The 21,083-nt window shown below is 45.4% G+C and overlaps 1 protein-coding gene across 1 annotated transcript; it reads left to right on the top strand.

Moving 5' to 3' along the window:
* Window positions 1-1,090: 1,090 nt before the first annotated feature.
* LOC311111525 (aggrecan core protein-like) lies at window positions 1,091-20,781 on the top strand (the record flags this gene model as incomplete). The annotated part of the gene is made up of 19 exons (XM_084154260.1): window positions 1,091-1,193; window positions 1,425-1,516; window positions 2,380-2,671; window positions 3,185-3,359; window positions 4,556-4,683; window positions 4,955-5,248; window positions 5,683-6,264; window positions 6,583-6,757; window positions 7,172-7,299; window positions 7,776-8,069; window positions 8,247-8,345; window positions 10,199-12,139; window positions 12,396-12,509; window positions 13,872-13,985; window positions 17,068-17,226; window positions 17,369-17,451; window positions 18,177-18,321; window positions 20,217-20,399; window positions 20,702-20,781. 19 exons carry the CDS (start codon window positions 1,091-1,093, stop codon window positions 20,779-20,781), a joined length of 5,181 nt encoding a protein of 1,726 aa, XP_084010386.1.
* Between the last annotated feature and the right edge of the window lie 302 nt (window positions 20,782-21,083).

Below are 21,083 nucleotides of genomic sequence, written 5' to 3'. Positions count from 1 at the left end.
CCACCTAAAGACTCTCAGACCAGAGAAACAAGATTATCTGGTCTGATGAAACCAAGATTGAACTCTTTGGCCTGAATGCCAAGCGTCACGTCTGGAGGAAACCTGGCACCATCCCTACGGTGAAGCATGGTGGTGGCAGCATCATGCTGTGGGGATGTTTTTCAGTGGCAGGGACTGGGAGACTAGTCAGGATCGAGGGAAAGATGAACGGATCAAAGTACAGAGAGATCCTTGATGAAAACCTGCTCCAGAGCGCTCAGGACCTCAGACTGGGGCGAAGGTTCACCTTCCAACAGGACAACTACCCTAAGCCCACAGCCAACACAACGCAGGAGTGGCCTTGAGTGGCCCAGCCAGAACCCGCATTTTAACCAGATTGAACATCTCTGGAGAAACCTTAAAATAGCTGTGCAGCGACACTCCCCATCCAACCTGACAGAGCTTGAGAGGATCTGCAGAGAAGAATGGGAGAAACTCCCCAAATACAGATGTGTCAAACTTGTAGCGTCATGTCCAAGAAGACTCGAAGCTGTAATCGCTACCAAAGGTGCTTCAACAAAGTACTGAGTAAAGTGTCTGAATACTTATGTAAATGTGATATTTCAGTAGTTAAAAAAATAAATAAAAAATTGCATTATGGAGTATTGTGTGGAGATTGATGAGGAAAAAAAACAATTTAATCACATTTAGAATAAGGCTGTAACGTAACAAAATGTGGAAAATGCGAAGGGGTCTGAATACGTTCCGAATGCGCTGTATTACTATTGTATTATGATGATATATTATAGATGCAGTCAGTGGACTGGACTGGGGCCAGAACCTGAGGCACCCAGAACCTGAGGGCCTTTAGTTACATGGAAAAGGTGTTCTAGTAGAAGTCAGAGATACAGAGGGGTTGTATGGAAGTGATCATTAATGGTCGTCATTCTTAGACAGAACTGGTCTGTCTTTGATTTTAAGGTATTTTAATGAATTTGAACGATTTTAGGCCAATCAATGCCTTTGTATAACATTAACCTTAATCTACAATGTAACTGAACACTACCTCAGGTGCATAGTCAGTGTTTCTTCTTTTGATTTCAGGTAAACTATGACCAGGTGGATTGTATTACTATGTGTGTGTCTGTGCGTCACCTCAGCAACATTCAACAACTATCAGCAAATCAGCAGCTATGAGGAGCACTCCTTTCTGGGTAAGGGGACTTATTACACCCCATTATACATTACATATGAAATGACATATTTATCTGTGTGTGGTTTCATGGCTTTGTGTGTGTGTGTGTGTGACTGTGTCTGTGTCTTTACCTGTGTATGTTTGTTAATCTTTGTCTGTCTGTCTGTCTGTCTGTCTGTCTCTGTGTGTGTGTGTGTGTGTGTGTGTGTGTGTGTGTGTGTGTCCATCTCTCTGCCCTCTTCCCCTCCAGACCCTGAGGACACACTGAGTGTGAGTGTCCCACTGGAGCTGCCCCAGCGTCCTCTACTGGGCAGCACCTTGGTACTACCCTGCTACTTCCAGGTAGGTCCACCTGGCGCCACTATCAATACTACACAGATATGAGAAATAAGGATGTTGGATTTAGCAATACAAATCATATTATTAGATTTTTTTATTTAAAAGAAACAACATGACTACCTCCTGTTTGAGGGACCCTCCCTTCACTGTTTTAACTCCCTTCACTGTTTTAACTCCCTTCACTGTTTTAACTCTCGCCAGTGCTTTAACTCCCTTCACTGTTTTAACTCCCTTCACTGCTTTAACTCCCTTCACTGTTTTAACTCCCTTCACTGTTTTAACTCTCGCCAGTGCTTTAACTCCCTTCACTGTTTTAACTCCCTTCACTGCTTTAACTCCCTTCACTGCTTTAACTCCCTTCACTGTTTTAACTCCCTTCACTGTTTTCACTCCCTTCACTGCTTTAACTCCCTTCACTGTTTTAACTCCCTTCACTGTTTTAACTCTCGCCAGTGCTTTAACTCCCTTCACTGTTTTAACTCCCTTCACTGTTTTAACGCCCTTCACTGCTTTAACTCCCTTCACTGTTTTAACTCCCTTCACTGTTTTAACTCCCTTCACTGTTTTAACTCCCTCCACTCTGTTTTGACTTGTTTTCATGTTTCTCATAATATTGTTTTCACATATTTGATTCCTGGTGAGGAGAAAACTCAGTTAGACAGGACTGCAGTTCAATTGACCAATGATGAGTTACAGTGATACAAAGTTCCATGATAAGAAACCCCATTGTAGTTCCACCATTATGTGATTTGATGTGTTTTATTTCAGAGGGGTCATCAACATGTAAAAAGAGCATTTAATATCGTATTGTAATGTAATTATGTTTTTCTAATAAACTTGAACTTGAACTTTAACCCTACTTCCAGGACCACACCGTCCACGACCCCGGCGCCCCCACCATTGCCACCCTGTCCCACCGCATCAAATGGAGCCGCATCACCAAGGAGCATGTCTCTGTCATCCTGGTGGCCATGGATGGAGAGGTCAAGGTGGAGGAGGACTATCTGGATCGGGTCCACATGGTGGGCTATCCCCAGACCCCCACTGACGCCAGCATCAAGATCACAGAGTTGAGGTCCAACGACACTGGCACCTACCGATGTGAGGTACAGCACGGCATCGAGGACAACCATGACACTGTGGACGTCCTGGTTCAAGGTAGGGACAGAGGGTAGTGGGAGTGTTACGGCTGCTTGCTGCCAAGGAATTCATATTTTGTTATTGCTCTCTTTGTAAACAAAGTTGGTGCTTATAGCTACCACTGTACAAATGTGAGTTTCTATCTTTAGATTTCAGGACATTAAAGAGGTTATACGGAACTTTTGCTTCTATGGTTGCTCTTGGCCAAAAGGGACGGGGTCCTAAATTAACAGAAACATTGTCCATAAATTGCCTAATTGAAAATACCCCCCCCCCCCCCCACACACACACACACCAATGAGCAAAATCATATATTATTTGCCTAAAACTAAGGATTTGTATGGTTTCATTAGTGATTTAAAAAAAATGATATTCTATCATTTGCTGTATGTACTGTATATAAACCATGCAGCCAACTTTCAAGCAAAATAAATAATGTATCTTTAATCCACACAGATAGACAGTGATCTAATTATTTTATGGAGGCATTAGTGGCTGCTCTGTCGCTGTTATACTATGATCTCTCTCCAGGTATTGTGTTCCACTACCGGGCCATCACGACACGCTACACTCTGACCTTTGAGAAGGCCAAGGCAGCCTGTATCCAGAACAGTGCTGTGATCGCGACCCCAGAGCAGCTGCAGGCAGCGTACGATGACGGCTTCCACCAGTGTGACGCCGGCTGGCTCTCCGATCAGACTGTCAGGTCAGTCTATATCCCTCTCCTTCATCTGCACTGATCTGAAATCAGTTCCTGTTTTCAGATCAATGCCGAAGCAGTGAAGTGAATGAAGTGACTGGAAAGAACTGAACTGATTTCAGATCAAAGTGAAGGAGAGAGTCTATAAGGCTTGTCTTCAAATAGTGTTTGTTTTCTATAAAATATTAAGTGAGCTTGAGGGAGCTTGCCTGACACAATGGAGCCAATGGAATAGTCCCAAAAGTGCAAGCTCCGCCTATCTGGTACTCCAACCAGGCTCAATCAAATGCTTTGAAAGAAAACAATGATCTAAAAAAATACACCAAATACTTAGAATTTTGAACCCAGGTCTGCAGTCTATCCAAAGTTTGAAAATAAGTTAAAAGATTTTATTACACAGTTTATAATGACTGTGCATACAGTTCTCTAAGCATCATGAGGTCTTGAGATCATTTACTTTATATAGGAATTATGAATATAGATAGACTTGTCGGTTTGTATTTCAACATTGTCCATTTATTCCATGATTCCATTTTCATGTCAGTATTTGGATTGGTCATCCGTCTAAACACAGACGTCTGCCATGCTGAACTTTCTGTTGAATGTTTGACAGTTGAGCCTCTGAACGTGTCACTTCCTCTCGACACACAGCCTCTCTTGTCCTCCTTTCCATCCCTCCTTCCATCCCTGGCAAAAACCTAGAGGATTGTGTTTACCTTTCTCTGATCTCACCTGTACGTTTTTTCAACACCTCAGAATGAAAGCCCTCATTCCATAAGCCTCCTCTAGTCGATTTCTCAGAAATACTAGAGGGTTTAGAGGAAACGTTGTGGGACGGTTTTCCGGAAGCTTTTTAAAGCTTTTTAAGTCTCAGTCTAGGAAACCCTTAAAGATTTATCCATGGAAATAACATGTTTGAAATAATATGTTACCCAGGAAGGAAGACAAAGGCTCCAATTCATTCAATAAACTAACACGGCACTGCCTCAACTGATTCACTCAGAATGTTTATGTTGTAATGGAGGTGTTAACCATATTAAACCAACACATTGAATTTAATTGAATTTATTTGGGTCAAAACATATACAACGAGATATGCATCGGAACCCCAGAGGATAGCACTTTAAAGTATCACTCTGCAAAGTAGGCCTATCGCTCTGCACTGGTATGGATTTTATACTAATTTCTGTTTTCTGTGAAAGGTACCCAATCCATGATCCACGTGAGAATTGCTACGGCGACAAAGACGAGTTCCCCGGGGTGCGAACCTACGGAGTGAGAGATGTCAACGAGACTTACGACGTGTACTGTTTTGCCGAGAAGATGACAGGTAACCAAGGAGACGTCCTTGATCTTTTTTTCATAAGTGAAAAACAGAATGAGATCAGGACATGTTCACCTTGGAGAATACAATACGTTTTCACAGACAACTTTTTCACTCTGATGTGAAAATCGGGAACATTTACATTTTGATGAATGTGCATTGCCTTAATCAAATAAATGAGTTACATTGACTCAAATATTCTTAACTACACAACTATCAACCTCAAGTTACACTGAACATGTCACTACCTCACCTCCCCTGTTGTTCCCTCTCCCAGGCAGTGTGTTCTACTCTGGCTCTGTGGCTAAGTTCACCTACTCCGAGGCTGAGGAACAGTGCAGGAAGCAGGGGGCCCTGTTGGCCACCACAGGACAGCTGTACCTGGCCTGGCAGGCTGGTCTGGATGTGTGCAATGCAGGCTGGCTGGGGGACAGGAGCGTCCGCTACCCCATCAACATCCCAAGGCCGCAGTGCGGAGGGGGTCTGCTGGGGGTACGGACCGTGTACCTCCACGTCAACCAGACGGGGTACCCACTCCCTGAATCCCGCTACGATGCCTACTGCTACACAGGTAGGTTGCATTTAGCCTGGTCCCAGATCTGTTTGTGCCAAACATGACAACAACTATAGGCTATATAGCACAAACAGATCTAGAACCAGGCTAGGTTACACTGTGAATCAACCATAGACTTAATACCAGTGTATGTACAGTATGTCATCATTGGAAGGAACCTACCGACACAAGATTATTTTTGTGTTTCATAAGCGTTTTAGTGTCATATTTGTAAGCGTGTGTGTGTTTGCGTGTGCATTTTAGTGTCATATTTGTGTAATATTTTTAAGCGTTTCATTGTTTCATATTTTTCAAATGGCTGAATTTGTTCAGGATCACAACATTGTTAAGTGCAACAGTAAACAACCATTCGCACCACACGTTTCCGTTTCGAAACCGTTCCCAAGAGTTTAGCGATCACAAGCATGAACCCTTTCTTCGGTCTCCTCCAGAAATGGACGAGGAAGGCTCGGGCATGGTGGTGCCCACCGAGGCGGGCAGCGGCGTGCTGAGCGTCGCCACAGTGACCCAGGGTCCTCCCGAGGTGTTCTTCAGGAAGACGACCACGGAGAGCGAGGCGTTGGGCGAGGTCCTGGCCACCCAGAAACCCACCAGCGTGGACTTCACCTTCGGGACTGAGCTGCCCCTGTCACAGCCGCCCAGTGTCACCGAGCTTCCGTTCCCACAGCCGCCCAGTGTCACCGAGCTTCCGTTCCCACAGCCGCCCAGTGTCACCGAGCTGCCCCTGCCACAGCCGCCCAGTGTCACCGAGCTGCCCCTGCCACAGCCGCCCAGTGTCACCGAGCTGCCCCTGCCACAGCCGCCCAATGTCACCGAGCTGCCCCTGCCACAGCCGCCCAGTGTCACCGAGCTGCCCCTGCCACAGCCGCCCAATATCACCGAGCTGCCCCTGCCACAGCCGCCCAGTGTGACAGAGTTGGTTGTGGATGTTGTGGGGAGAGTAACGGCCAGGCTAGATGTGGGGAGTGAGATCAGCAAAGTGAGCGGATCAGGATATTTATTTTCTGCTACAGGTCAGTGACTGGATATCTGCTGTGTTTGAGTGTAAATAGCATACGTAGTCACTTTTCTTGGGATGCTGTGTTGGAAAAGTTGTTGCTGGAACAATTGAGTGTGCAAGCCCTACTTTCAATACTACTGTGAGTTTGCATGTTGAAATGGAAAGAGAAGAATTGCAGTCATTGATGAGGAGACTTGCCAGCTTTATAATTGATATAAAAATCTGAATGATTACAAACTGTGAATGAAAACACACTTGGGTGATTAATGTGTCTGGTGCATGAGATCAACCACATTATATCAGCATTATTACCCACCCCCCCCATCTGTAGGTGTTGTGTTCCACTACCGTGCTGGCTCTAGCCGCTACGCCTTCACCTTCGAGGAGGCCCAGCTGGCCTGTCAGAGTGTTGGAGCCTCCATCGCCACCCCAGAGCAGCTCCAGGCTGCCTATGAGGCCGGCTACCACCAGTGTGATGCAGGCTGGCTTCTGGATCAGACCGTCAGGTAGGAAGGAAGACACACATGCTTGTCTGTATAGATGTACATGGGCACACAAACATATTTAAAGACAGAACTACAGACATATTAATACATGCATACACACACTAACTACGGGAGGCTGCTGAAGGGAGGATGGCTCATAATAATGCCTGGAATGGAGTAAATGGAATGGTATGAACAACATGGAAACCATGTGTTTGATTTGTTCAATACCATTCAATTTATTCAGTTCCAGCCATTACTATGAGTCTGTCCCCCCCAATGAAGGTGCCACCAGCCTCGGGCCGCCTGTGCCCCACACAGAGACTGTACTTGTTTCAAGTCCTTGTCACTGTTCCTTACCATCAGTACAACCATCTTCTTTTCTTCTTTATACGCCCATTCATGACCGTGAATAAAGGTTGTTGTCATGCCCAGGTATCCAATCGTGTCTCCTCGGGAAAAGTGCTCTGGGGATCTGGAGACTTTACCAGGAGTGAGGTCCTATGGACTGAGGCCCGCTGATGAACACTACGATGTGTACTGCTACGTGGACAGACTCAGGGGTGAGAAAACACACTAGGTTTTGTTCATTCAAATTGCTCTTGAATCACTTTGTAACCCAGAGACGTTGTCATAGCTTGTGTCTATTTCTTGTCTGTCTATTGCAGTAGAAGTCTTTAAAGATAAGTCAAGAGGTTGGGCTAGTTTGTTGTATATACACTGTCTTAACCATGTGGGAAATGAATGGCAATTGAAAAAGAGGTTTGGCTCATCACAAACCACAACGCTGTGGGAGTTGTTTTGAGCACTGCCTCAACTGTCATGTCCTTTCATTCTCTCCTTTTCTCTTCCACTTTCTCACCATCCTCTCATCCCTTAACCTGACTGTCTCCTCTCCTCTCCTCTCCTCTCCTCTCCTCTCCTCTCCTCTCCTCTCCTCTCCTCTCCTCTCCTCTCCTCTCCTCTCCTCTCCTCTCCTCTCCTCTCCTCTCCTCTCCTCTCCCCTCATCCCTTAACCTGACTGTCCTCTCTTCTCTAGGCGATGTGTTCCATGCTGGCTCCAGTGAGGGCTTTACCTACGACGGTGCTCTGGCTCACTGTCAGGAGCTGAACGCTACCCTGGCCTCTACTGGACAGCTCTACGCCGCCTGGAGACAAGGGTTGGATAAGTGCCGCGCAGGCTGGCTAATCGACCGGAGCGTCCGCTACCCCATCACCAACCCCCGGGCGGCGTGTGGTGCAGGGAAGGCAGGGGTGTACACAGTATTCACGCACAACAACCAGACGGAATACCCAGACCTGTACTCCAGATATGACGCCTACTGCTTCAAAGGTATGGACTGAAATGCGTTGAATCATAAGTCATGTTGTTTCCATTTTCTCACTCACTCTCACTCACTTGCTCGCTCGCATTCTCACTCACTCACTCACCTACTCTCTCTCACTCACTCACACAATCACTCACTCACCCACTCACCCACTCACTCAAAAATCTTTTTTTTCCTTGTAGTGGACATCTTGCTTCTCGCCAATGAAACTGGATTGAACATCACAGAGATAGAAGAGGCTTTGGTTAACCTCACATCCATCACTGATTTGCTGAGGCCTGGTAAGAGCCATAGTCTTCATTTGCTCTTAATAAGCATTTTATGGAATTCTACACTAGAAATGAAAGAGTATATATATATATATATATATATATATATATATATATATATATATATATATACAGTTGAAGTCGGAATTTTACATGCACTTAGATTGGAGTCATTAAAACTTGTTTTTCAACCACTCCACAAATTTCTTGTTAACAAACTATAGTTTTGGCAAGTCGGTAAGGACATCTACTTTGACTGTGCCTTTAAACAGCTTGGAAAATTCCAGAAAATGATGTCATGGCTTTAGAAGCTTCTGATAGGCTAATTGACATCATTTGAGTCAATTGGAGGTGTACCTGTGGATGTATTTAAAGGACTACCTTCAAACTCAGTGCCTCTTTGCTTGACATCATGGGAAAATCAAAAGAAATCAGCCAAGACCTCAGAAAAAAAATTGTAGACCTCCACAAGTCTGGTACATCCTTGGGAGCAATTTCCAAACGCCTGAAGGTACCAGATTCATCTGTACAAACAATAGTACGCAAGTGTAAACACCATGGGACCACGCAGCCGTCATACCGCTCAGGAAGGAGACGCGTTCTGTCTCCTAGAGAAAAGTGCAAATCAATCCCAGAACAACAGCAAAGGACATTGTGAAGATGCTGGAGGAAACAGGTACAAAAGTATCTATATCCACAGCAAAATGAGTCCTATATCGACATAACCTGAAAGGCCGTTCAGCAAGGAAGAAGCCACAGCTCCAAAACCGTCATAAAAAAGCCAGACTACGGTTTGCAACTGCACATGGGGACAAAGATCGTACTTTTTGGAGAAATGTCCTCTGGTCTGATGAAACAAAAATAGAACTGTTTGCCCATAATGACCATTGTTATGTTTGGTGGAAAAAGGGGGTAACTTGCAAGCCGAAGAACACCATCCCAACTGTGAAGCACGGGGGTGGCAGCATCATGCTGTGGGGGTGCTTTGCTGCAGGAGGGACTGGTGCACTTCACAAAATAGATGGCATCATGAGGAAGGAAAATTATGTGGATATATTGAAGCAACATCTCAAGACATCAGTCAGGAGGTTAAAGCTTGGTCGCAAATGGGTCTTCCAAATGGACAATGACCCCAAGCATACTTCCAAAGTTGTGGCAAAATGGCTGAAGGACAACAAAGTCAAGGTATTGGAGTGGCCATCACAAAGCCCTGACCTCAATCCTATAGAACATTTGTGGGCAGAACTGAAAAAGCGTGTGCGAACAAGGAGGTCTACAAACCTGACTCAGTTACACCAGCTCTGTCAGGAGGAATGGGCCAAAATTCACCCAACTTATTGTGGGAAGCTTGTTGAAGGCTACCCGAAACGTTTGACCCAAGTTAAACAATTTAAAGGCAATGCTACCAAATACTAATTGAGTGTATGTAAACTTCTGACCCACTGGGAATGTGATGAAAGAAATAAAAGCTGAAATAAATCATTCTCTCTACTATTATTCTGACATTTCACATTCTTAAAATAAAATGGTGATCCTAACTGACCTAAGACAGGGAATCTTTACTAGGATTAAATGTCAGGAATTGTGAAAAACTGAGTTTAAATGTATTTGGCTAAGGTGTATGTAAACTTCCGACTTCAACTGTATGTACATTATTGAAATATGTAAATCCCTTTTCTTTCTTTCTTTCTTTCTTTCTTTCTTTCTTTCTTTCTTTCTTTCTTTCTTTCTTTCTTTCTTTCTTTCTTTCTTTCTTTCTTTCTTTCTTTCTTTCTTTCTTTCTTTCTTTCTTTCTTTCTTTCTTTCTTTCTTTCTTTCTCTCTCTCTCTCTTTCTCTTTCTCTCACTTTCACTCTCTCTCCACAGTCCTGCCTTCCATCACTGCTCCCATCTCTGTGGAGTCCTCAGGCTCTGGTTCTGGTTCCGGGGCCTCTGGGGCCAGTGGATCATCCGGAGATCTCTCTGGTGATCACTCCGGTGAACTGCCTTATTCCGGGAATCTGTCTGGGTCAGGTGATCTTTCAGGCAGCGGGAGCGCCGAGATTCCCAGTGGATCGTCTGGCCTGAGTAGTGGAGATGCGTCCGGTTCGGGGCTGAGTGGAGACGGATCGGGAATAACGGTAATCTTCTCTTCAGGGAGCGGCAGTGTTTTATCCGGTTCGGGCTCTGGGGGTCCTCAGGAGGCTGGAGAGGGAAGCATTGGGATCCTAACCTTCCCCACAGGAATGGGATCGGGAATGGGATTGGGAATGTTCAGTGGCAGTGCGTTCCTGTCGGGATCGGGAAGTGGATCCGGTGTCAGCTCTGAAGAGAGCGGCTCTTCGTCCGACAGCTCCAGCAGCTCTGGGAAAAGTGGGACGTTTTCTGGAATGTCGTCCGGCTCCAGCTCTAGTTCCAGTGAGAAGTTTTCCGGATTTCCCTCAGGATTATTTCCCTCAGGAGGCTCCAGTGGTCATTCGGGAGAGGAGTCGGGAAGCAGAGACACTCAGGTCCTGCTGATCCATGGGAAGCTGGTGGAGGTTTCCACCTCTCACACACACACAGAGCAGGAGCTTGGTGGAGGGGGCCTGGAGTTCAGCGGCTCCGGATCGGGCAGCAGTGGCTCAGGGTTCTTCCCGGGTGTGACTTTCTTGGGGTCAGGGTTTACTGACCTCACAGGGTCAGCCTCAGGAGAACAGGAGGCCTCGGGGTCTCTCCACTACGGCTCCGGAAGCGGTGATATCAGCGGTTCAGCCTCGGGCAGCAGTGGCTCAGGGTTCTTCCCAGGTGTGACCTTCTTGGAGTCAGGGTTTACTGACCTCACGGGGTCAGCCTCAGGGGAACAGGAGGCCTCGGGGTCTCTCCACTACGGCTCCGGAAACGGTGATATCAGCGGTTCAGCCTCGGGCAGCAGTGGCTCAGGGTTCTTCCAGGGTGTGACCTTCTTGGGGTCAGGGTTTACCGACCTCACGGGGTCAGCCTCAGGGGAACAGGAGGCCTCTGGGTCTCTCCACTACGGCTCCGGAAGCGGTGATATCAGCAGTTCGGCCTCGGGCAGCAGTGGCTCAGGGTTCTTCCCGGGTGTGACCTTCTTGGGGTCAGGGTTTACCGACCTCACGGGGTCAGCCTCAGGGGAACAGGAGGCCTCTGGGTCTCTCCACTACGGCTCCGGAAGCGGTGATATCAGCGGTTCAGCCTCGGGCAGCAGTGGCTCAGGGTTCTTCCCGGGTGTGACCTTCTTGGGATCAGGGTTCACCGACCTTACGGGGTCAGCCTCAGGGGAACAGGAGGCCTCAGGGTCTCTCCACTATGGATACGGAGCGGGAAGAGGTGGATACGCATCAGGGTTCGGAACGTCGGGCTTCCCATCCGGGGACATGTCTGAAATCTCCAGATCCTCCACCAGCGGTGAGGAGGACAGCGCTGTCACCTTCCTGACAAGTGACTTAATGACAGAGGTTTCCAAGGTGACCACGGTTTCCATGGAGCTGGGGGCTGGGCCAGTGGAGATCAGCGGGCAGGGAAGCGGGTTCCACTCAGGGAGCGGCTCCGACCACCCAACCCAGGCCAGCGGTGTCTCATCTGGGGCACACTCTGGAGATCTGCTCTCTGTGGTGCTGTCCTCTCTGCCCAGTGACAGGGAGCTTATGGCGGACACAGAGGGGCCAGAGGAGGCCCTGGCTGGGGGGGCTGAGCTGGAGGAGATCACCGGCGAGTTTTACGTGACCTTTGCCCCCAACCTTGCTCCCACCGGATTGGCTGCCACCACGGCCCCGGCCATCTCCCTGCAGACCCCTGCCGTCATGGAGGAGCCGTCCTCAGAGGAGGGTGAGTCAGCACACTTTCAGTCTACTCCATTTTCATTGCTATGAACAGTTAAAATAATGTTTGTTTTGCTGTCATGCTGTAGAACCAACAGACGTATTTAAATGGTGTAAAGTAACGTGGCATGGTGTTTTTATTAAGGTGCCAATCAGAAATGTCACCCTATTCCCCATATAGTGCACTAAATAGGGAGTAGGGTGCTATTTCGGTGCTAAGGTACACACTGTATTGTACTCATCCTAATTGTATTCATGCTTAGGTATGCCTAACCCCTGTGACCCTAACCCGTGTGGTGCTGGGTCATGCTCAGTGGAGGATGGCGATGGGCTATGCCAGTGTCCACCCGGGAAAGTGGGAGATGGGTGCCAGTATGGTGAGTCCTGATGCTGGGGTATCATTATCTCTCATTATCTCTCTCAAGACGTCTTACCGAGCAAGGTCTTCGTTCCTAACTCTCTGCACATCTCTCTTTCTGATCCATTCTGACGTCCTCAGAAGTGTTGTAAATGTTTTACTGTAAAGTAACACACCTTTGTAAACAAAGTTTCTAACAATGCTTTTCTCATATCTCTACTGTATGCCTGGACATCAGCCCCTCTGTCACGATTAGGGTTGCGAAATGGTTTTTCTGAAATCCCGTTTGGAGTTTTCCCGGAATCAGAAGGGAATAAGCAGGAAATCCGTAATCCTCCAACCAGGATTTCTGGGAAACCAGGGAATTCATTGAAAGTTCCTGGAATTTAGCAACCCTCTGTCCCGATGCTACTATCTGATACTGTACATACTGAGACAGTAATATTCTGTAGTCTGTATTTGAGTTGTATTTTTATTTTTGTGATACACTAACAATGCATTTTGTTCCCCCTTTTTCCTGTCTTAATGTACTGTAGGTTTTGTGTTGTAATGTGATGTTGTGTGTCTTGTTTTGTCCTGTTTTCCTACACCTGGTTTTGGGTCTCTCATTCGTTGTGTTTGTCAGACAGTCGCGGGCTCTTTGGCATGTGTGTGTGTGTGTGTGTGTGTGTGTGTATCGTGTCCTTGCCCCGAGGTCTCAGGGTCTCTCCATCATACTCCTTTATCATGATTCACTCCATCCTGTGTTGTTTTTGTTCTGCTGTTGCCTAGGTTACAGTAAGCGTACCCAGCTGGCAAAAGTGGTTGAAAGGACGTCATTATGATGCCATTTCAGCCAGATCTGTCTGCTGAGTCTATTCCCCCTCCTGCTGCATGCCTGCTACACCTACCGACATCCTGGTGCATACTTGGAACTGCCTATATGAATCCGAACACAAGGCTGCCCATAGAATTAGAATTACTCTCATCTAGTCATTCTATTTCTATGAGTCTGCCACCCAACAAGTGGCTGATCCGGACTTAACCTTACTTCGGATCTTAATACATTTATATGATCAAGTATCTGTCTACTAAACTGTATGAATCAGAAGTTCAACATTTATGGAAAAAAAGTTGTAAAATGTTGTGGTCTGAAGAAAGATCTTTACATGTACAGGAGTGAACATCATTGAGATGAGTATTCATCTTCCTTTCAATGATGATCTGACACAGTAAGGCTGGAGTCTGAATCACTATGTTGCAGCATCTCAGAGTGTTCCGATTCCATGAGTTCCAAGATGTTGTTTTCCTGCTCCCCCCTACCAAGGCAACTACCGCCTCCCCCCTTCACCCCCTGAGGCACCAGTCTCACCCCGCACCCCCCCCCCCCCCTTTTTTGCAGAGGTTGATGTGTGCCATTCCAACCCTTGTGCCAATGGAGCCACCTGTGTGGGAAATGCAGACTCTTACAAATGCTTATGCCTGCCCAGCTACGGAGGGGACCGCTGCGAGATTGGTACGAGGTCGGCTTCAGCTAATGTTTACTAACAAACAACAACCTTTCAAAAACAACAGGAGTCATAAGGATGCAAAACGTTATCGCTGGCAGCTTGCATCATAGCAGGGCTGCGTTCAGGAGGACAAATGGCCGAAAACGTTTTTAAATGGAAACCCCCAATCGGGGTTATCATCGGGCAAGTTTGGGTATACTTCCTCTATTTCAAAAACGTTTTCTCCTGTTTTGTGTGTGCTGAACGTGACACAGGTGTGGCAGTGAATTATTCTGCCTGCCCCAGAATATGTTGCTTGCCAAATCCTTACCATTAGGGGTAAAAACGCAAAACTGACATTAGATCCTTATGAGCAAAATATTTTAGCGGCCCCCCTCTTGACAGCGGAGAGAAATTTTGAAAACATTTTTACAGTTCATTTCCTGTAATTCTGCACATTTTGCTATGGGGTGTTGTCACGTTCGTTAAGGAACGGGTCAGACCAAGGCGCAGCGTGATATACGTACATGTTTATTTACACTGAATAAACACACGACAAAACAAGAAACGAAACGAAACGTGAAGTCCTAAGGTTGTACATACAACGAACCTTACCCGGAACAAGATCCCACAACTAGACAGTGCCAATAGGCTGCTAAAGTATGGTCCCCAATCAGAGACAACGAGCGACAGCTGCCTCTGATTGGGAACCACACCGGCCAACATAGATCTAGACATACTAGAATACAACATAGAAAACGCACAACAAAGAATATACACACCCTGACTCAACTTATAAGCATCCCCTGAGTCAGGGCGTGACAGGTGTAGAGTAACTTTGTCGTTTTAAAGCAAGTTTTCTGAAATTCTACACATTTTGCCATGTGGCGGCGAGAAGATTTTGCAAGTTTATAACTCATTTCATGCAATTCTACTCCTTTTTCCATGGGGTGGAGGGAATAATTAGCAGTTTTACTGCAACTTTCCTGCAATTCTACACATTTTGTCATAGGGTGGAGAGAAATGTTTGCCGTTTTTAATATGATATCTGAGTGAGAGTGACAAGGCTAATTGGTGTAACTGTCAGTGAATGACATAACAAGAGAAAAACTGCTGATGCACAACCAAATTTAGAAATTGTACCTTGTGTATTCTACTATTCTAACTCTCAACAGTAAGTTAAGATCCCGACTGATCCACCGGCCTAAAGGGGTATAGGGGCATCCGTAGTCTAGGGGCAATGTCATCATACTTCGCCCTGTCCTTTACTCAGGACTGTGTTTATGTCTGGTGGGTGGATTTTCTCAGCCAGGTCTACACACAAAACAAGAAGTTCTGTATAGTGCCAAATAAGGGTTCTTTGGCTTGTAACCATGGCGGTTCCCTTTATGGTGCTAAACAGTACCAGTCAAAAGTTTGGACACACCTATTCATTCAAGGGTTCTTCTTAATTTTTTACTATTTTCTACATTGTAGAATAATAGTGCCGACATCAAAACTATGAAATAACACATATGTAATCATGTAGTAACCAAAAAAGTGTTAAACAAAAAACAAGATTCTTCAAATAGCCACCATTTGCTTTGATGACAGCTTTGCACACTCTTGGCATTCTCTCAACCAGCTTCAGCTGGAATGATTTTCCAACAGTCTTGAAGGAGTTCCCACATATGCTGAGCACTTGTTGGCTGCTTTTCCTTCACTCTGCCGTCCGACTCATCCCAACCCATCTCAATTGGGTTGAGGTCGGGGGATTGTGGAGGCCAGGTCATCTGATGCAGCACTCCATCACTCTCCTTCTTGGTAAAATAGCCCTTACACAGCATGGAGGTGTGTTGGGTCATGGTCCTGTTGAAAAACAAATGATAGTCCCACTAAGCCCAAACCAGATGGGGTGGTGTATCGCTGCAGAATGCTGTGGTAGCCATGCTGGTTAAGTGTGCCTTGAATATTAAATAAATCACAGACAGTGTCACCAGCAAAGCACCCCTACACCATAACACCTCCTCCTCCATGCTTTACGGTGGGAACTACACATGCGGAGATCATCCGTTCACCAACACCACGTCTCACAAAGACACGGCGGTTGTAACCAAAAGTCTCCAATTTGGACTCCAGACCAAATGACACATTTCCACCGGTCTAATGCCCATTGCTTGTGTTTCTTGGCCCAAGCAGGTATCTTCTTCTTATTGGTGTCCTTTAGTAGTGGTTTCTTTGCAGCAATTCGACCATGAAGGCCTGATTCACACAGTCCCCTCTGAACAGTTGATGTTGAGATGTGTCTGTGACTTGAACTCTGTGAAGCATTTATTTGGGCTGCAATTTCTGAGGCTGGTAACTCTAATGAACTTATCCACTGCAGCAGAGGTAACTCTGGTTCTTCCATTCCTGTTGTGGTCCAGAAACTCTCATTAACTGTTGGGAGGGACTCACTAGACCGACTATTTAGAATATTTATTGTATATTTAAAGTATCACAACCAACTATTATGTAGTAAAAGACTACCCAAGAGACCCCCTGTGCTAATTCTCCGGTAGTTTTAGTTTATGTTTTAAAACCCAAATGCATTATGGAAAGAACCTCAACCATTTTCTGCATTAACAACTGTACATTGTTGGCTTGTTTTGCAGGACAAAAACAAGTTGGCTAAAGCAGAACGCTTTGGTCACCAAACCCTGTAGTTGTGGGTTAAATGGATGCTTGATGGATGGTTCACCCCCCCAAAAATGTAATATACCTCAAAGTGGCCCAAAGTAAATTTGTGTTGCCAGTGTTCTCAAGCAGTGAATCAAGTTGATAGTTAATAGGTCCTGAAAAATGCAGTATTTTCACCAATGTGCAGTAATAATTATCACACCATAGGTTGGACTGAAAGAAATCAATGCTTACAGTTGGACAAATAATGGAGCATAAAAAGAATGCCAGCAGCAAGATAAGTTCTAGAACAAACACAGCCTACATAAAACCTCTATTGTGTCATATGTGGTGTTGAACAGTTTTCCCTCCTATCTAATGTAAATGTATTTGAGTGTCTGTAATAAACCGGACTTCTCCGGGGTGTGGTAGCCTCTGTCTCATTATCGCCCCCTGCTGTTGACGCCACAGACGAGCAGGAGTGTGAGGAGGGCTGGACTAAGTTTCAAGGCAACTGTTACCTGCACTTCCCCGAGAGAGAGACCTGGCTGGACGCCGAGCAGCGCTGCCGAGACCTCAGCGCTCACCTGGTCAGCATCATCACCCCAGAGGAACAGCACTTTGTCAACTGTGAGTAAAGGCCTGTGTGTGTGTGTGTGCCTGTGTGTGTTTGTTCCTGTGTATGTGCGTGTGCGTGTGTGTGAGATGTGAGAGAGAGAGAAAGAGAGCGAGAGAGATAGAATATCCCTTAACTATTTTCTCCCCCCTCCAGCCAACGGCCAGGACTACCAGTGGATTGGGCTCAATGACAAGACAGTGGAGAATGACTTCCGCTGGATAGACGGCACACCACTGGTGAGTCAGGCAGACAGACACATAGTCCCCACTCAGAGTACAGAGTAGGACCACCAGATCACCTATTGTAGCCTACCGCATTCATACACTGTTCATAATGTAGCCTACCACATGAATACACTGTTCATACTGTACCTGTACATTAATACACTGTTCATACTGTACCTGTACATTAATACACTGTTCATACTGTACCTGTACATTAATACACTGTTCATACTGTACCTGTACATTAATACACTGTTCATAATGTACCTGTACATTAATACACTGTTCATACTGTACCTGTACATTAATACACTGTTCATACTGTACCTGTACATTAATACACTGTTCATACTGTACCTGTACATTAATACACTGTTCATAATGTACCTGTACATTAATACACTGTTCATAATGTACCTGTACATTAATACACTGTTCATACTGTACCTGTACATTAATACACTGTTCATACTGTACCTGTACATTAATACACTGTTCATACTGTACCTGTACATTAATACACTGTTCATACTGTACCTGTACATTAATACACTGTTCATAATGTACCTGTACAGTAATACACTGTTTAAACTGTACCTGTAGATTCTAATCCACATGCTATAGCCTACTGACTTACTCTCCTGATTTCTGTGTTTTCTACATTGAAAACAAGAAACAAACAGAAACATAAATGGTCTTTGTAACTTCCCACCAATGTTGCTCTCCTCTCCCCTCAGCAATTTGAGAACTGGCGGCCAAACCAGCCGGATAACTACTTTAACTCTGGAGAGGACTGTGTGGTGATGATCTGGCATGAGAACGGCCAATGGAACGACGTTCCCTGCAACTACCACCTGCCCTTCACCTGCAAGACTGGCCCAGGTACACACAGGGATCAGGGGTTAGGGGTCAAGAATTGTGTTCTAGAGTCTGGATGGGCACTGGTAATTTTACTGTACCTTCGCCATCATGATGTGTGGTTATCTTATACAGTGGGGAGAACAAGTATTAGATACACTGTCGATTTTGCAGGTTTTCCTACTTACAAAGCATGTAGAGGTCTGTAATTTTTATCATAGGTACACTTCAACTGTGAGAGACGGAATCTAAAACAAAAATCCAAAAAATCACATTGTATGATTTTTAAGTAATTAATTTGCATTTTATTGCATGACATAAGTATTTGATACATCAGAAAAGCAGAACTTAATATTTGGTACAGAAACCTTTGTTTGCAATTACAGAGATCATAAGTTTCCTGTAGGTCTTGACCAGGTTTGCAAACACTGCAGCAGGGATTTTGGCCCACTCCTCCATACAGACCTTCTCCAGATCCTTCAGGTTTCGGGGCTGTCGCTGGGCAATAAGGACTTTCAGCTCCCTCCAAAGATGTTATATTGGGTTCAGGTCTGGAGACTGGCTAGACCACTCCAGGACCTTGAGATGCTTCTTACGGAGCCACTCCTTAGTTGCCCTGGCTGTGTGTTTTGGGTCGTTGTCATGCTGGAAGACCCAGACACGACCCATCTTCAATTCTCTTACTGAGGGAAGGAGGTTGTTGGCCAAGATCTCGCGATACATGGCCCCATCCATCCTCCCCTCAATACGGTGCAGTCGTCCTGTCCCCTTTGCAGAAAAGCATCCCCAAATAATTATGTTTCCACCTCCATGCTTCACGGTTGGGATGGTGTTCTTGGGGTTGTACTCATCCTTCTTCTTCCTCCAAACACAGCGAGTGGAGTTTAGACCAAAAAGCTCTATTTTTGTCTCATCAGACCACATGACCTTCTCCCATTCCTCCTCTGGATCATCCAGATGGTCATTGGCAAACTTCAGACGGGCCTGGACATGCGCTGGCTTGAGCAGGGGGACCTTGCGCGCGCTGCAGGATTTTAATCCATGACGGCATAGTGTGTTACTAATGGTTTTCTTTGAGACTGTGGTCCCAGCTCTCTTCAGGTCATTGACCAGGTCCTGCCGTGTAGTTCTGGGCTGATCCCTCACCTTCCTCATGATCATTGATGCCCCACGAGGTGAGATCTTGCATGGAGCCCCAGACCGAGGGTGATTGACCGTCATCTTGAACTTCTTCCATTTTCTAATAATTGTGCCAACAGTTGTTGCCTTCTCACCAAGCTGCTTGCCTATTGTCCTGTAGCCCATCCCAGCCTTGTGCAGGTCTACAATTTTATCCCTGATGTCCTTACACAGCTCTCTGGTCTTGGCCATTGTGGAGAGGTTGGAGTCTGTTTGATTGAGTGTGTGGACAGGTGTCTTTTATACAGGTAACGAGTTCAAACAGGTGCAGTTAATACAGGTCATGAGTGGAGAACAGGAGGGCTTCTTAAAGAAAAACAAACAGGTCTGTGAGAGCCAGAATTCTTACTGGTTGGTAGGTGATCAAATACTTATGTTATGCAATAAAATGCAAATTATTACTTAAAAATCATACAATGTGATTTTCTGGATTTTTGTTTTAGATTCCGTCTCTCACAGTTGAAGTGTACCTATGATAAAAATTACAGACCTCTACATGCTTTGTAAGTAGGAAAACCTGCAAAATCGGCAGTGTATCAAATACTTGTTCTCCCCACTGTACCTGTGTTGGTGTTACAGCTTATTCATGTTTTATAAACTTATTAGGCAGGTACCCTTCAAAAGAAATTGCTACCAATAAATATCCTAAGTTCTAATTTGATGGATTGATTGTTTTGTTGATTGATTGATTGATGGATTGATTGGTTGGTTTATTGATTTACTGATCACTGTTCCCCCAGTCTTCTGTGGTGCGCCGCCAGAGGTGGAGAATGCCAGGATGTTCGGCAGCAGGCGGGAGCAGTATCCCGTGGGGTCCATCATTCGCTACCAGTGTAACCCAGGCCTCACACAGCGCCACCTGCCTGTGGTGCGCTGCATGGCAGACGGACAGTGGGAGAAGCCACAGGTGGAATGCGTTGGTTGTGAGTAGTACACACTCTTTTGCTCTTTCAACACTCTATAAACGTACCTGTAGGTTAGTCCCACATTGACACACTTCCAAGTCTCGTTCAGAACTCTGCTATTGAAATTATCGTTAGAAAGGCGGAAATTGAGGTTCCCTGTAGGTTGACGAAATGGCACTGTATTTTTCAGTGAAAACTTTGCTTTATTGTAATGTTGTCTGATGCTTTGAGATTACTTTGGAATCATTGAAGGTAATGTATGAATCTCTGAAGGTAATGTATGAATCTATGAAGGTAATGTTTGTTTCTCTTGCCAACAGCAGTGCCCTCCCCCAGTAACAGAATACAGCGGAGATCGATCAGAAGGCGAGGAGAATCAACCAGCAGCAAACGTCACTAAGCAGGGAAGATTAAGGGAGATTTCTTGAAGATAACTATTTTATAAAAACATGTACAGCACACAAAAGCCATTTTCTAACTTACAAAAGAGGTTTCAACATTTGAAGTACCCACCTTGTACATAAGACCAAAGCAATTTAGAGCAATAACATTGTCTTTTTGGTATGTGTCACTCTCTGACTATTTAAAAAAAAAAGATAAATTAAGCCATTATGTTATTTTTAGTTTTTGTTGTTCTTGTCCCAAAATACTGACATGTTTTAATTATATATAAGAATTGTTTTATTGTTTGGAGTTGTATTG

This window comes from Coregonus lavaretus, assembly GCF_964263955.1.
Source record: "Coregonus lavaretus genome assembly, chromosome: 37".
NCBI lineage: Eukaryota > Metazoa > Chordata > Actinopteri > Salmoniformes > Salmonidae > Coregonus > Coregonus lavaretus.
Note: the sequence above shows the minus strand (reverse complement) of the source record. Positions and strands in the feature narration are given on the sequence as shown.